The sequence below is a fragment of the Leucoraja erinacea genome, chromosome 14 (genome assembly GCF_028641065.1).
Source record: "Leucoraja erinacea ecotype New England chromosome 14, Leri_hhj_1, whole genome shotgun sequence".
Taxonomy (NCBI): domain Eukaryota; kingdom Metazoa; phylum Chordata; class Chondrichthyes; order Rajiformes; family Rajidae; genus Leucoraja; species Leucoraja erinaceus.
The window spans coordinates 15987637-16002439 of record NC_073390.1 but is presented as its reverse complement, the minus strand read 5'-3'; the positions used below and the strand labels follow the sequence as shown (position 1 = coordinate 16002439).

The 14803-nt window shown below is 43.5% G+C and overlaps 1 protein-coding gene and 1 non-coding gene across 3 annotated transcripts in view; both read left to right on the top strand.

Annotated features, from left to right (window-relative positions):
- The window catches only part of LOC129703318 (sodium/hydrogen exchanger 9-like), a 435915-nt gene that overhangs the window by 198140 nt on the left and 222972 nt on the right, over positions 1-14803 (top strand). For both annotated transcript variants that reach the window (XM_055645681.1, XM_055645680.1), the window contains exon 9: positions 8152-8240. In XM_055645681.1, coding sequence (XP_055501656.1) covers positions 8152-8240 — 89 coding nt within the window. The remainder of the gene's footprint in view (positions 1-8151; positions 8241-14803) is intronic.
- On the top strand, positions 5949-6053 carry LOC129703825 (U6 spliceosomal RNA). The gene has a single exon (XR_008724632.1). It is a non-coding gene; the product is annotated as a U6 spliceosomal RNA (small nuclear RNA).

Below are 14803 nucleotides of genomic sequence, written 5' to 3'. Positions count from 1 at the left end.
ACATGTTGGTCAGCGTGGGCAAGTGGGCCGAATGGCCTGTTTCCATGCTGTATGAATCTATGACACAGAGTCCAGAAATACCGAGAAGTTTCCAAGAAAGTAGGAGAAAAAGCATATCCTTGTTTTGCACAACCTTTCTCCAGCATTCCAAAATAGATCCATCAAATAGAACAGTGCCTTGTTTTGTTGTGGAAAAGCATATAAGTTTTAACATTCGGTGGGCAATCTGTCTAATCCAGCACTACAAATAACCTAGCACAGCTGATGGTCAATTTTGCAATGGTCAATTTTGCTCTCAGCACTTTTGAAGTTGACACAGAAAGAAAAATCATGAATGCAATTGATCTTCCCGCCCAATTTAGCTTGGATACAACTTGTTGCAACTCGTTACAAGCTGCATCAGGATGTTGCTTATGTAAGCTTTATGTGCTGAATTAATACCACAGCAGTTGTCACAGTCATCTTTATCTCCATTATTTTTGTACAATGTGATGATATTTGCATCATGTATTTATTGTGATATTACAACTTATTTCCAGCATTTCAGTTGTAGCTGATGGAAATGCGGTGGTAGACGTTTACACATACAAGAATTTCCACTGGAGTAACATTTTTTAGCTAGGAGTAGTGCCTTTAGATAATTAGCAAACAGCATTGCTTAAGACATCTATGGTGGGCTCAACATCTAATTCTGTAATGCGCTCCAGATTTTATGAGGTCCAGTGATTTACTGCTAATTTCTCTTGCTGTTGTAGAATAGGGTTTTCACAAATGGGATATTGTTTCTCTGTGAAATGGTTTTGTCACTACATAATTTTAAGGGTGGGGGGGGGGGGGGGGGGGGGGGGGGGGGGGGGGGGGGGGGGGGGGGGGGGTGGGGGGGGGGGGGGAAGCCTTGTTACAGTAGGGCCCAGGACCATCTACAGACCATTATATATGATATTTTCATTTCCTGATGCCGAGGCCAACTGTACACAATTCCAAAGTTTGCTCCATTCCTAATTTGTGAAACATTAGGTTTTTGCCAGTTTCTCATTTTCAGTTTGTCAAAGTTCTACTTCAGTGATCTGTGTGCGTTCCAAGGCCATGTTCTTGATGTGAAGACCAGTAATCGTTCTTCTACATTTCCTTCATGTCATGCATGAATGTTCTCTTTTCCCCAAATATCTTTGTACATATTGCTGTTCTGAAACCTTCCCAAATTTGCTCAGCAATCTTTGGTCTTGAATTCCCAGACCTGCTGCACTCAAGCGCTTTCACAGATTTTTGGCATCATCCCTGGTTCTTAGTATGAGTGGTGTTGATTTTATGATTGATTTTACTCCATGCAGATCCTTGGTCATATTATGAGGGAGTGATAAGCATTAGAGCCAACACAATGAAATGTGCAAGTCTTCTGCACTGAAGCCAAATCTTTCCTCCTAACAAAGTCCAGTTAATGCCAATGGCCATTTGGTGGATGATACTGTGACACCTATTGGGGTTCTTCCAGAAAATAATATAAATTGTTAATGCGCATTTGGTCATTGGCCATTTTTATTTGTCTTGCTGACTTAAAATGTCCCAGGCAATCTTGCCATGAATTGTTCTCTGCACCAATATCTCTGAGGATGAATGATGGCTGACTTGATGATAGTCTTCATTTTTTTTTTAGTTTTCAGACATAAATGTTAGTGCACGAGGTTGCCTGAATCCTAAGTTAATAAGCTCTGGCTTCTCAATGGAAATTTCCAGAAGCTTTACAATTTTTTGCGTTCAGAGTGAAGTGGTCACCAGACTGACGTTACATTCAGCTTTTCTCCTTGCCAAAAGAAATTGTGATTGCCCTTGTGGTTTGCATGCTATCCGACCAGATCAGATATACCATACCCGGGTACAATCAGTTCAAACTCAAATAGAAAAGATAGAGGAAACAGTAATACCTGTATATAGAGTGTTGTAGCACATTTGTTTCTTTAACAAAGTCCAATGTCCTCAATGGGGTAGAGGTTAACTGGGCAGTACCCTCAGAAAGGAGGAAGCTGTTCCTGAGTCCTGTTCTACTCATACCTTTAGAAAGGAAATGAGGAGGAATTTCTTCCACCAGAGGGTGATGAATCTGTGAAATTCTTTGCCACAGACAGCTGTGGAGGTCAGGTCTTTGTGTATTTTTAAAGCAGAAATTGACAGGTTTTGTTTGATTAGTAAGGGTGTCAAAGGTTACGAGAAGAAGGCAGGAGAATGGGGTTGAGAGGGAAGATTAATCAGCCATGATCGAAAGACGGAGCAGGTCCAATGGGCCGAATAGCCTAATTCTGCTCATGCGTCTTATGGTTATGGATTCATTCTGAAGGCCACCTCCCACCAAACAATCTGCATGTTCCTTTGGTTAGAGATTGCATTGGGATCATGGAGACAGACGTTCCTGTGTAGTTATGAACTTATGATTTATGAACTTATGGGTAGAGCCTGCATCTGGGTGTCTTGTTTTTTGGAGCTCTGGTTGTTATTATTATTCAATTTGTACAGTTCATGGTCAATTGCAAATGACGTTTGAGTGTTGCTCACATGTTGCAGGTTGTCACCATCTGTCAGACCAAGGCACATGGTCCTGACATACCAACTCCTCAGCTGGAAAGTTATTTATTTTTACTTGGTGCAGAGTTTCTGTCTAGCCTTGCCCCGTGCACTCAGTGAAGCAGTTGGGACATGGGAGACCAACACTGAACCATCCAAGGTCTAGCAGAGTTATAGCTGACCGGCTGTGTGCAATGAATTTTCTTACTGCCAAAGGTGAGCTGAAAAACTCACGTTGCACTGATTATGTGAAGATTATAATCTGTGACTGGCACCTCCTTGTTCTATGTATGCAGACTGCAAGAATGGAGCATTTTTTCCTTGTGATGTGGCTACCATGATGTGGACAATTAATGTGAAGCTATCTCCATGTACTGGCACCATCCTCTCAAAGGAGAGTTTGAACAAACTGGGCAAACTGTACTGCAGGAGGCGAGGTCTTCATCAGCATAAGGACATTAAAATGATGTGCTCATATTTAAATGTACACTCACCTATTGGACACCATCATTGCCCTGCAAAAATAAAAGTGACGTGAAGCTACTTAGAAGTACATACAGGCATTCCCCGACTTACGTAAGGGTTACATTCTGTGAACCCTTGCGTAAGTAAGATTTTACATATGTCAGAATCACTAACCCCATCCGCTGCCCGAAATAACTCACCAAGAGCATTAACTTGTGGCTGCGTCTAGGGCACTTTCTGCAGTACGTGGCCTTCTGGGTAAGCACGGCGCCATTGCTGGCTTGTTTCCATTGTCTTCTTCTTCTTTTGGTGTCCATCTTGTTACAAATGTTGACCTCGCTGTCATCGTTCATCCTGAAAATGATGCAAGATTCCGGCGACAATCAGTGGAAGGCATCACTTGTCAGAATAGATGATGGTGGTAGCAGAATCAGCTCGGGGTACTTCCAGTTTCCAGCCCCGCGATGTGGACGCCTCTGCTATGGGCCGTTTCCATTGTAAACTTGAGTAATCGTACGCCGTTGTGGAAATTACAAACGGCCTTGCTTGCACTCGGGACTGAGTACAGAATTGTTTACGTAAGTTCAAATTTGTGTAAGTCGCTTATTGCGTAAGATGGGGAGTGTCTGTTTTTTGGTCGCATTCACTATATAACCAGCTTCTCTATGGATCTGTGAATGTGCTTGGGGAAGGTTTGCTGGAAGATTGTTTTGTGACCTCGACTATCTCAATGAACAATGAGGACTAATGCCAGTGTGATGTGCCTTTTGGCAGCACGATCATGCATAGAAATCTTAAAAAGGAGTGATTTCATGACATCTTCACACGTAGTGGGTTGAAATGAAACTGTGGGATATGGATAATCTGCGAAGCTCCTTCGGATGGCACCTTATCTTGGCGTGTTTCCCAAAACAACTTGCTTTTGTTTTTCTTGATTTCCTTGGTCTTTGCATTTGCTATTTGCCTAGATAGCGCGGACATGGAAACGATGTTTCCAGTAATGGGAGAGTCTAGAACCAGAGGTCAGTCTCAGAATTAAAGGTCGTACCATCAAAATGGAGATGAGGAGGAATTTCTATTGCCTAAGGGTGGTGAATCTGTGGAATTAATTTGCCCTGGGCTGCTGAGGAGGCAAAGACATTGAGTATTTTTAAGGCGGAGATTGATAGGTCCATGATTAGGAAGGGCATCAAAGGTTATGACGAGAAGGCAGGGGTTGAGAAGGAAAAATAGATTAGCCATGATTGAATGGCAGAGTAGATTTGATGGGCTGAATAGCCTGATTCTGCTCCTATGCCTTATGGTCTTATGGTAATGGATTCATCTGGAGGGCACCAACTGCCAAACAATTTGCATGTTCTTTTAGCTAGAGTGTGTATTGGGATCATGGCGAGAGAAAATCCCGTGCCAAATGTAGATCACAGAATTCCATATCTAAATCAGGATATTCAATGTTTTTGATTTATCTGGTTTCTAGTTTTGGAAAACATGGCCACAATCCTGCAACCAGCCACAACTTAGGCTGCGTAATGGCCATGAATGTTAGTAGTGCCAGCTGCAGAAAATACCTCAAACAATGCTCATCACATTGATGCTCGTTATTCTGTGGCCCAAACACATGAATCCATCTGTGAGTGGGTGAGATCAGTATGTCTCGGGCAAGGCCATATTATCTGAAATGCAAAACAGTTTACAGTTACAGCAGTGCTTCAAAAGAAATTGTCAATATTGTGCTTGTTTTTAATTGTTTGCTTTGCTGCAGGGACTTGGGTAGTTTGTTCCAAATATTACTGCTCAACATAAGTTATATGACTATAGGGATGGGCGATTTCCATTTCCATGGTGTCATTTAATCTGAAAAATAGTTATAGAGAAACATAGTGTAGAAACAGTTTATTTGGCCCATCTAGTCCATGCCAGCCTAGATGTTCATGTCAACTAGTCTCACTTTTCCGTGTTGGCCCATATCCTTTCCTATCTGTGTATCTATCCAATTGTTTTGTAAATGTTGTTATTGTAACTGTCTCTACCACTTCCTCTGGATGTTCATTCCCATGAACGCACTGCCCTCTATGTGAGGAATTTGCCCCTCAAGTACCTTTCAAATCTTTCCCCTCTCACCTTAAACCTGTGCCCACTAGTTTTTGATTCCACTTTCCTGGGAAAAAGATGTGCGTTCATCTTATCTATGCCGCTCATCTTTTCATACTCCTCCGTAAGATCGCTCCTCAGTCCCCTATGCCCCATGGAATAAATTCCGAGCCTGCCCTACCTCTCCCTATAACTCAGACCCGCGCGCCATGGCAACATTCTTGTAGATCTTCCAGCTTAATGACACCTTTCCCATGGCAGGGTTACCAAAAGGCAACACATTAGTCCAACTATGAACTCACCAATGTTTTGTACAACTGCAACATAACATTCCAATGCCTGTACTCAATTCCCTGACTGAAAGCCATCGTGTCAAATAGACTTGATGGGCCAAATGGCTTAATTCTGTTCCTAGAACTTATGAACTTCCTAAATTAAGTAAAATTATTGCAATTTTCTAGCAGAATCCTGGAAACCCTATGGTGTCCTAGAGCACAGCTTAGAATGGTCTGAAGTTAAGTTTTCTCCAAGCTCTGCAACCTTTTATTCATTGCAGCATCTCACAAAAGATTGGGTGCGTTCCCTACACCATTGCTTGTTTTGTAATGGAAAGCGTTGATGCAGTATTCCAGCACTTCTAAGGGTAGCTGGGACATTGTTGGCCGGTGTGGGCGAGTTGGGCCGAAGGCCTGCTTTCACACGGTATAACTCTATGACTTAAAAATTTGATTGATGAACTGAGTCCAATAGAGTCAGGTGAACTGTTATGTGTGTACTGGCAAATGTTGTCTACAAGAATGCACTGCCCACAGTAGCCAGAGCTCTCAACCACCCCACATATGTGCTTGATTTGGAAAAAAATCTTTGGAACAATACTGAGAAGATTAGCATGGCCTCTGAGCAAGGATGGCACGCAAATTCATGAAGTGTTCCATATTTTTCGAGCAGCACGGTGGTGCAGTGGTAGTGTTGCTGCCTTACAGCACCAGAGACCCGGGTTCAACACTGACCACGGGCGCTGACTGTACATGTTCTCCACGTGACTGCGTGGGTTTTCCCCCGAAGCTCCAGTTTCCTCCCGTATTCCAAAGACGTACAGGTTTGTAGGTTAATTGGCTTTGCTAAAAATTGTAAATTGTTCTGAAGTGTGCAGGATATTGCAAGTGTAAGGGTGATCTCTGGTCATTGCAGACTCTATTTCCACACTGTATCTCTACTAAATGAAATGAAAGACTCTAGTTCTATTTCCTACACTTCTGCCCATCATGTTCTTGTCTTGCCTAAGCCAATGGACAGAATTTCCCTTATCCCCACCTTTCAAACTCACTAAACCCCACATTCAATGCATTAATCTGGGTCTTTTGTCATCTTCAACATTATTTATTTTTCCTCTCTCCTTCCTTCTAGCATTCCGAAGGGTCTGTTTCTGCCATTTAATTTCTGTTTCACTCTTCCATCTCCAACACTGCACATTTTCCTTCGCGCACCACATCCCGCACAACAGCAGTCACTCACCATCTGATCTTCTACTTCCTCCCTTCCCACCATCCAGGCACCCACACACTCCTAAGTAAAGCATTAATGAACGTCATTCATGTTTCTATGCATTGGAGAAACCAAGCCCAGCTTGGGTGACTGTTTTGCAGAACATCTCTGCATCGGCAAGGATGACTATACCTGTTGCTTCCACTTGCCTGTTACATCAGTTGTCCACATATTTCCACTGACATCTCTAACTTTGGCATCTTACATTGTTCCAACAAGGTCCAGTTTAAGTTCAAGGAACAGCATCTCATCTTCAAGATTCAAGATTCTAGAGATTTTATTGTCATGTGTCCCAGATAGACAATGAAATTCTTGCTTTGCTTCAGCACAACAGAATATAGAAGGCATAAATACAGAACAGATCAGTGTGTCCATATACCATTATATAAATATAAGCATGTTACAACTTTTATCATGTGACACCAAATTCAACAATTTTGGATTACCAACACTTTAGTAGTGACATGCATTTACCAATGTAGTTAGCTGTATTCCTTCACATGGCTGCAGAGAGAATTGACGGATATCAATCATGAGCAAGTAGATGAGGTTAGTTAATCTTGGCATCATGTTTGATACAGTCGTTGTGGGCCACAGGGCCTGCCCATGTGCTGTACTGCAGGGCCCACGATGTCTGTACTAAACATGATGTCACAATCAACTATATTCTATTTCCAGTTTGTATTAGAACTGACCAGTTCTGATGTAATCCATTAGGAAATGAAGTTCAACTTTGTGTTTCCTGAAGCCCAGTTCCTATGTTGTTGCGTTCCTGTTTCAGGATTGTAAGCCTGCAAACATCACTGGTGTATTTTAGGATTTGTATGAGACAACTGATGCAACAACTCCATGTACATCTGTGACAGAATAATAAGTAAAGGAATTAAATTGGCTCAATCAAAGCTCTGGCAATGGACAAATCTATCTGGAACTGACTCAGGCACAGACAACAGCTGATCATTATGTACAGGTCTATAAAGAGGTATTAACCACTGCTTCTAGACATTGTTACAGACATTTACCAATGTAGTTAGCAGTATTGTCCTGCCAAATCATAGCTGTAAATTTCTCTAAAGTGTTCCTTAGGAATCTTAAAATTTAAAAAAAACTCAAATTAAAGCACTTTGGGCAATGTTCAACCTCAATTTCTTCTTAAGGAGATAGACACACAATGCTGGAGTATCTCAGCGGGTTTGGCAAGATCTCTGGAGAAAGGGAATAGGTAACGTTTCAGGTCGAGACCCTTCCTCAGACTCGAGACATCACCTAATCGTTTTCTCCAGAGATGCTGCCTGACCCACTGAGTTACTCAAGCATTTTGTGTCTATCTTTGGTGCAAATCAGCATCTGCAGTTCCTTCGTACATACTCTGCCTTTTAAGTGGTCCTGATGACAAACCAACTTCTCTTATGGTTTGTGTTATAAGTCAAGCATTTCATAGTCATGAGATAAAATACTTCACTAAAGGCATGCAATATTCTTTCCATGTTACAGGAATCGTTGCTGTTCTCTTCTGTGGAATCACTCAAGCTCACTACACCTACAATAATCTTTCTGATGAAGCAAAGATGAGGACAAAGCAGGTAGGAAGTAACCTTCAATGTGTATTTAAGTGACAATGTACTTCAGATCTAACACATTGGGAGGCAGAATCAGCGATTCCTGTAATAAAGGCATTCGTTGGACAAAAGACTTGAAGCATTAGCTCTGGACGAAGACCACCTTTCATGTTTTCAACACGACAATTTCATTGCTAACCAACAACATTTAGCCAACAAATTTGGTTCCTGCCAACCAAATTCGGAGGTTAATTGGCCAGCACTCAGCAATGTTGAGCACTAAAAAGAATGAAGTGGGTGGAATAGGTTTCCTGGTACAGAGATTCAGGGCCGGCCTTAGGATGTGCGGGGCCCAATTGGGAACAATTTTGGTGGGCCCCAGGTTCCCAGCCAAGGTGTGTCTGCCCAGTTATTTAGTATATATTATGAAATTGTACACTAGGTGCTATGGATTATACACTGTGTGAATTTCTCCTGCTTCCTTCCGTTTGACTGTCAGTAGCTCCGCTGGCTTCCAACCTTTACCGTAGTAGTTAATTACCATAAAACTGCATTATGTGATTGGACACAATGCCCTTGTAGACAGCGGTTGATTGGACGGGAGAAAATGGAATTGTTGATTGGATGGGAAATGTAAGGCAAGCTGGTTGGTGATTGGACGCAACCCCCTTAGAGACAGCGGTTGATTGGCCACCAAATAATCGGGCACAAATTGACAAATAGGAAAATAATAAAATCGCTGGTCGGTGCGAACTCAGTGGACTATCTGCGCTGTATCTCCAAACTAAACAGTATAACTTGCAGGTACATTCATTTAAAATAAAATTCAGAGATTATTTCACATGATTTCTCACTGTATCTGACCAATCTCTGTTTAAGATGTTTGGTCTGCCTTCGGCATTGACTCTGAACTAAAAACCTTAACCAGACTCAATTGTTTCATCACATTGGTCTCAGTAAACTCACACATCTCTGCATTCAAGAGGCTGCCGTGGTTGGAATCACCGGCTCTGAGACCAGAGTGGGTAATGTGACTTGAGATCAATACATAAGATGATAGCTCTTCTCAATAAAAAAAACAGGGATGTTTTTCACTCTAACCATGATGGCTAGAGCTTCTTGCAAGGTGATCTATGACCTCGCTAAATAAATATTGCCGTAACGCTCAGTTGAGGTCAAATGAAGAAGATATTAACCATATAACCATATAACAATCACAGCACGGAAACAGGCCATCTCGGCCCTTCAAGTCCGTGCCGAACACTTATTTTCCCCTGGTCCCATCTACCTGCACTCAGACCATAACCCTCCATTCCTTTCCCGTCCATGTACCTATCCAATTTATTTTTAAATGATAAAATCGAACGTGCCTCCACCACTTCCACTGGAAGCTCATTCCATACAACTACCACTCTCTGAGAAAATACATTCCCCCTCATGTTACCCCTAAACTTCTGTCCCTTAATTGTCAAGTCATGTCCTCTTGTTTGAATCTTCCCTACTCTCAATGGGAAAAGCTTATCCACGTCAACTCTGTCTATCCCTCTCATCATTTTAAATACCTCTATCAAGTCCCCCCTTAACCTTCTGCGCTCCAAAGAATAAAGACCTAACTTGCTCAACCTTTCTCTGTAACTTAGTTGCTGAAACCCAGGCAACATTCTAGTAAATCTCCTCTGTACTCTCTATTTTGTTGACATCGTTCCTATAATTGGGCGACCAAAATTGTACACCATACGCCAGAATTGGCCTCACCAATGCCTTGTACAATTTTAACATTACATCCCAACTTCTATACTCAATGCTCTGATTTATAAAGGCCAGCACATCAAAAGCTTTCTTTACCACCCTATCTACATGAGATTCCACCTTCAGGGAACTATGCACAGTTATTCCTAGATCCCTCTGTTCAACTGCATTCCTCAATTTGCTAGCATTTACCATGTACGTCCTATTTTGATTTGTCCTTTCAAGATGTAGCACCTCACAGTTATCAGCATTAAACTCCATCTGCCATCTTTCAGCCCACTCTTCCAAATGGCCTAAATCTCTCTGTAGACTTTGAAAATCTACTTCATTATCCACAACACCACCTATCTTAGTATCATCTGCGTACTTACTAATCCAATTTACCACACCATCATCCAGATCATTGATGTACATGACAAACAACAGTGGACCCAACACAGATCCCCGTGGCACCCCACTAGTCACCGGCCTCCAACCTGACAAACAGCCATCCACCATTAATCTCTGGCATCTCCCATTCAGCCACTGTTGAATCCATCTTGCTACTCCACCATTAATACCCAACAATTGAACCTTCTTAACCAACCTTCCATGAGGAACCTTGTCAAAGGCCTTACTGAAGTCCATATAGACAACATCCACTGCTTTACCCTCATCAATTTCCCGAGTAATCTCTTCAAAAAATTCAAGAAGATTAGTCAAACATGACCTTCCAGGCACAAATCCATGTTGACTGTTCCTAATCAGACCCTGTTTATCCAGATGCTTATATATATATTATCTCTAAGTATCCTTGCCATTAATTTGCCCACCACTGACGTCAAACTAACATCTATAGTTGCTAGATTCACTCTCAGACCCCTTTTAAAACAATGGAACAACATGCGCAGTACGCCAATTCTCCGGCACTAATCACGTTTCTAATACCATTTGAAATATTTCTGTCATAGCCCCTGCTATTTCTACACTAACTTCACTCAATGTCCTAAGGAATATCCTGTCACGACCTTGTTCAGTGGAGCCCATGGATGTGTCACTGAAAGCAGTGAAGAATGCAATCTCCACACTGCTTGTCCCCGCGTTTAATGAAGTGACTTTTAAATTACTTGAAATAAAAGTTGATTTCTCTTTGTAACAAATGTCAACCGTGCTTCTGATGAAAGAGGCATCAATACACTTCTTTCTCTAACCTTCCGTAATTCAGTTGACTTTTATTTAAAGTGGAAGATGCAAACAATGTCAGCTCCATCTGGACTTCACCCAGAGTGACTGGGGAGTCCAGAACAAGGGGCCACAATTTTAGAATAAGGGGTCGGCCATTTTGGACTGAGATGAGGAAACACATTTTCACCCAGAGAGTTGTGAATCTGTGCAATTCTCTGCCACGGAAGGCAGTGGTGGCCAATTCGCTGGATGTTTTCAAGCGAGATTTAGCTCTTAGGGCTAATGTAATCAAGGGATATGGGAAGAAAGCAGGAACGGGGATACTGATTTTAGATGATCAGCCATGATCATGTAGAATGGCGGTGCTGGCTCGAAGGGCCGAATGGCCTACTCCTGCACCTATTTTCTATGTTTCTATGACTGATAGAAATGCATGCTCCATTCTTGAAGGTATCTCGTGCGGGATTTGAAATCCCCGTCAAGTCATAATGTACCAATAAAGATGCTCTGCTTTCTTTCCATAGATTATCTGCTCTAGTTTAGTTTAGTTTAGTTATATAGCACGGAAACAGGCCCTTCCGTCCACCGAGTCCGCACCGACCAGCAATCCCCACACACAAACACTATCCCACACACACCAGTGACAATTTACATTTGTACCAAGCCACTTAACCTACAATCTGTACGTCTTTGGAGAGCGGGAGGAAACGGAAGATCTCGGAGAAAACCAATGACTCACGGGGAGAACATATAAACTCCGAACAGACAGCACCGGTCATCAGGAAAGAACCCGGGTCTCTGGCGCTGTGAGGCAGCCACTGTACCGCTGCACCACCGTGCCGCGAAGGTTTCTCGTGCGAGATTTGAAAGCCCCGTCAAGTCATAATGAACCAACAAAGATGCTCTATTTTCTTTCCATAGATTATCTGTTTAGTTTAGTTGAGAGATACAGTGTGTGGAAACAGGCCCTTCGAGTCCGCACCGACTCCTGCACACAAACACTATCCTGCACACAGTTCTTCAGACTGAGAGTCGGGGGAGAGGGAAACCAGAGGTATGAAAGGATACAGAACAAACCCCAGAACAGAATGATCTGTTCTGCACCTTTTCTCACCTCTAGTTTTCCTAATAATATGGAAACCTTTGAACCATTGAAACGAAGATTGACATAAAATGCTGGAGTAACTCGGTGGGACAGGCAGCATCTCTGGATACTAGGAATGGGTGACGTTTTGGGTTGAGGCCCTTCTTCAGACCCTTAAACCATTGAACCAGTTCATTGGAGGTCTGTGAAACAGTGCAGGGCAATGCACCATCTAGTTTTGTCCAGCACATTGGGGAAGTAAGTTATGCTTTACTCTAAAACCTTGGCAACAAAAGTTAATGACCCCCCCCCACTCAACGGAAAGGAACCACAGATGCAACCGTCACCGCAAAACGTCAATGATTCCGGGAATGCCGAGGCGACATGGTGAGAGAGGAGTGAGAGAGCGTGCGAGAGAGAGAGAGACGAAATGGGAGTGGGGGAGAGAGAGATAGATAGATAAAGAGAGAGAGAGAGAGAGGGGGGGGGGGGGGAGGGAGGGAGGGAGCGAAAGACAGATAGACACAACGTGGGTCCGTAGGTAAATGACTAACCTGCACACCAAGAAGAAGCTCGTTGTCTGAGCTCTCAACCATGATGATGAGTTTTAAGAAATTCTCAATGTCGTCAATGCATCGATCTAAATTCCTCAGTGTAATTGTGTTTGACCAAGTATTAATGACGTTGCGTTCCTTTGAATAAAATTCACAGGGCGTCATTAATACTTGGTCAAAACACAATTACACATTTACTGAAGAATGTAGATCGATTAATTGATGACACATTGTATAACTACGTGATAATTACTGGCTGTTAACGTGCTAGTAGTTAACACATTGTTTTTGTCCGATGGCCGGTGCAGTGGTTTTTATCCATGTTCGTTTAAAAGAAATCCGTATTTAACAAGTCGAATGTTTCAACAATAAAAAACTGTATTGAGCAACGCGAATTCGTATTTCCGTACCAAATACGGAAAATTAGCGCGGGGCCCCCCATTGGCGCGGGGCCCAATTGGGAGCAATTGGTCCAATCGGCTTTGGGCCGGCCCTGCAGAGATTTACCTTTCATTCTATCCCCCTCCACTAAATTATTTTCCTCCTCCCCACTTGATCCTCTTTTTTGAACCCACAGTTGATCCACTTTCTCCCCTCTACTTAATATTTTTTCATCCACATTTGATCTTTTTCCCCTCCCACTCGAACCTTCAACCACACCACTCAACCCTCCTTCTCCCCCGCTCAATTATCCTTCTTCCCCAGTTCCATACTTTCTACTGCCATTGAATTTTCTTTCTCCCTCACTCGATCCTCTTTCCTCCTCAGGGCATCTCTTTCTCCTCTGCTATAGATCCCTTTCCACCCCCACACAATCATCTTTCCCTTTTGTGTTCCTTTTCCCTGTTTCCCCACATTGTTGTTTGCGGGGTAGAGTCATAGTCTTACAGCATGAAAACAGGCCCATCGGCCCAACATGTCCCAACTCCACTTGTCCCACATTCCTACATTTGGCCCAAATCCCTCTAAACTTGTCCTTTGCATGTACCTGTCTAAATGTTTCTTAAATGTTCCAATAGTACCTACCTATCTCCTCCAGCAGCTCATTCCATACGCCCACCACTCTTTGTGTGAAAACGCTACTCCTCAGGTTCTTATTAAATCTTTCCCCCCTCACCTTACACCTCTGTCCTCTGATTCTCGATTACCCCACTCTGGGCAAGAGACTCTGTGCGTCTACCTGATCTATTCCTCTCATGATTTTGTACACCTCTGTAAGATCACCCCTCATCCTCCTGTGCTCCAAGGAATAGAGTCCTAGCCGACTAAACCTTTCTCTATAGTACAATGTCTCGCTGTCACCACGGTGGCTGGCTAAGACTACACACAATACACAATACACAATACAATTTATTTGTCACTTGAACCTCATAGAGGCTCAAATGAAATATTGTTTCTGCAGTCATACACACAAGAAAAAAAGACCCAAGACACAACACAATTTACACAGACATCCATCACAGCGCATCTCCTCGCTGTGATGGAAGGCAAAAAAACTTATCTCTCCACTGCACTCCCCATTCCCCTCCCGATGTCAGAGTCAAAGCCCCCGGCGGGCGATGGCAATTGTCCCGCGGCCATTAAAGCCACGCCGGGTAATGCAAGGCCACGCACCGGGTCTTGTTGTTGGAGCCCCCGGCAGGCGCTAGCAAAGTCTCGCAGCCGTTGAAGCCGCGCCGGACAATGTCAGGCCCCGCTCCAGGTATTCCTCGACCCCGCGACTCGGGCGGGTGAAGTCGCCGTTGCGGAAGCCCCGAAAAGCCGTCTCCCAGCAGGGACCCGCGGGCTCCCGATATTACTGTCTGCCAGACCTGCGGTTGGAGCCTCCGAATCCCCGGGGTCGGGTCACAGCAGCACGCCACCACCGCTCCTCCCGCTCCGAACTCGGCCAGCTCCATGATGGTGAGTAGCTCCGCAGCTCCGTGACTGGAGCCCCAGGACGTTCCTGCTGGAGGCCGCTCCACGTTGCAGCCCCAATGACAACGGAGACCCGACAGGGAAAAGGTCGGGTTCTCCGTGCAGGGGAAAGATTTTTA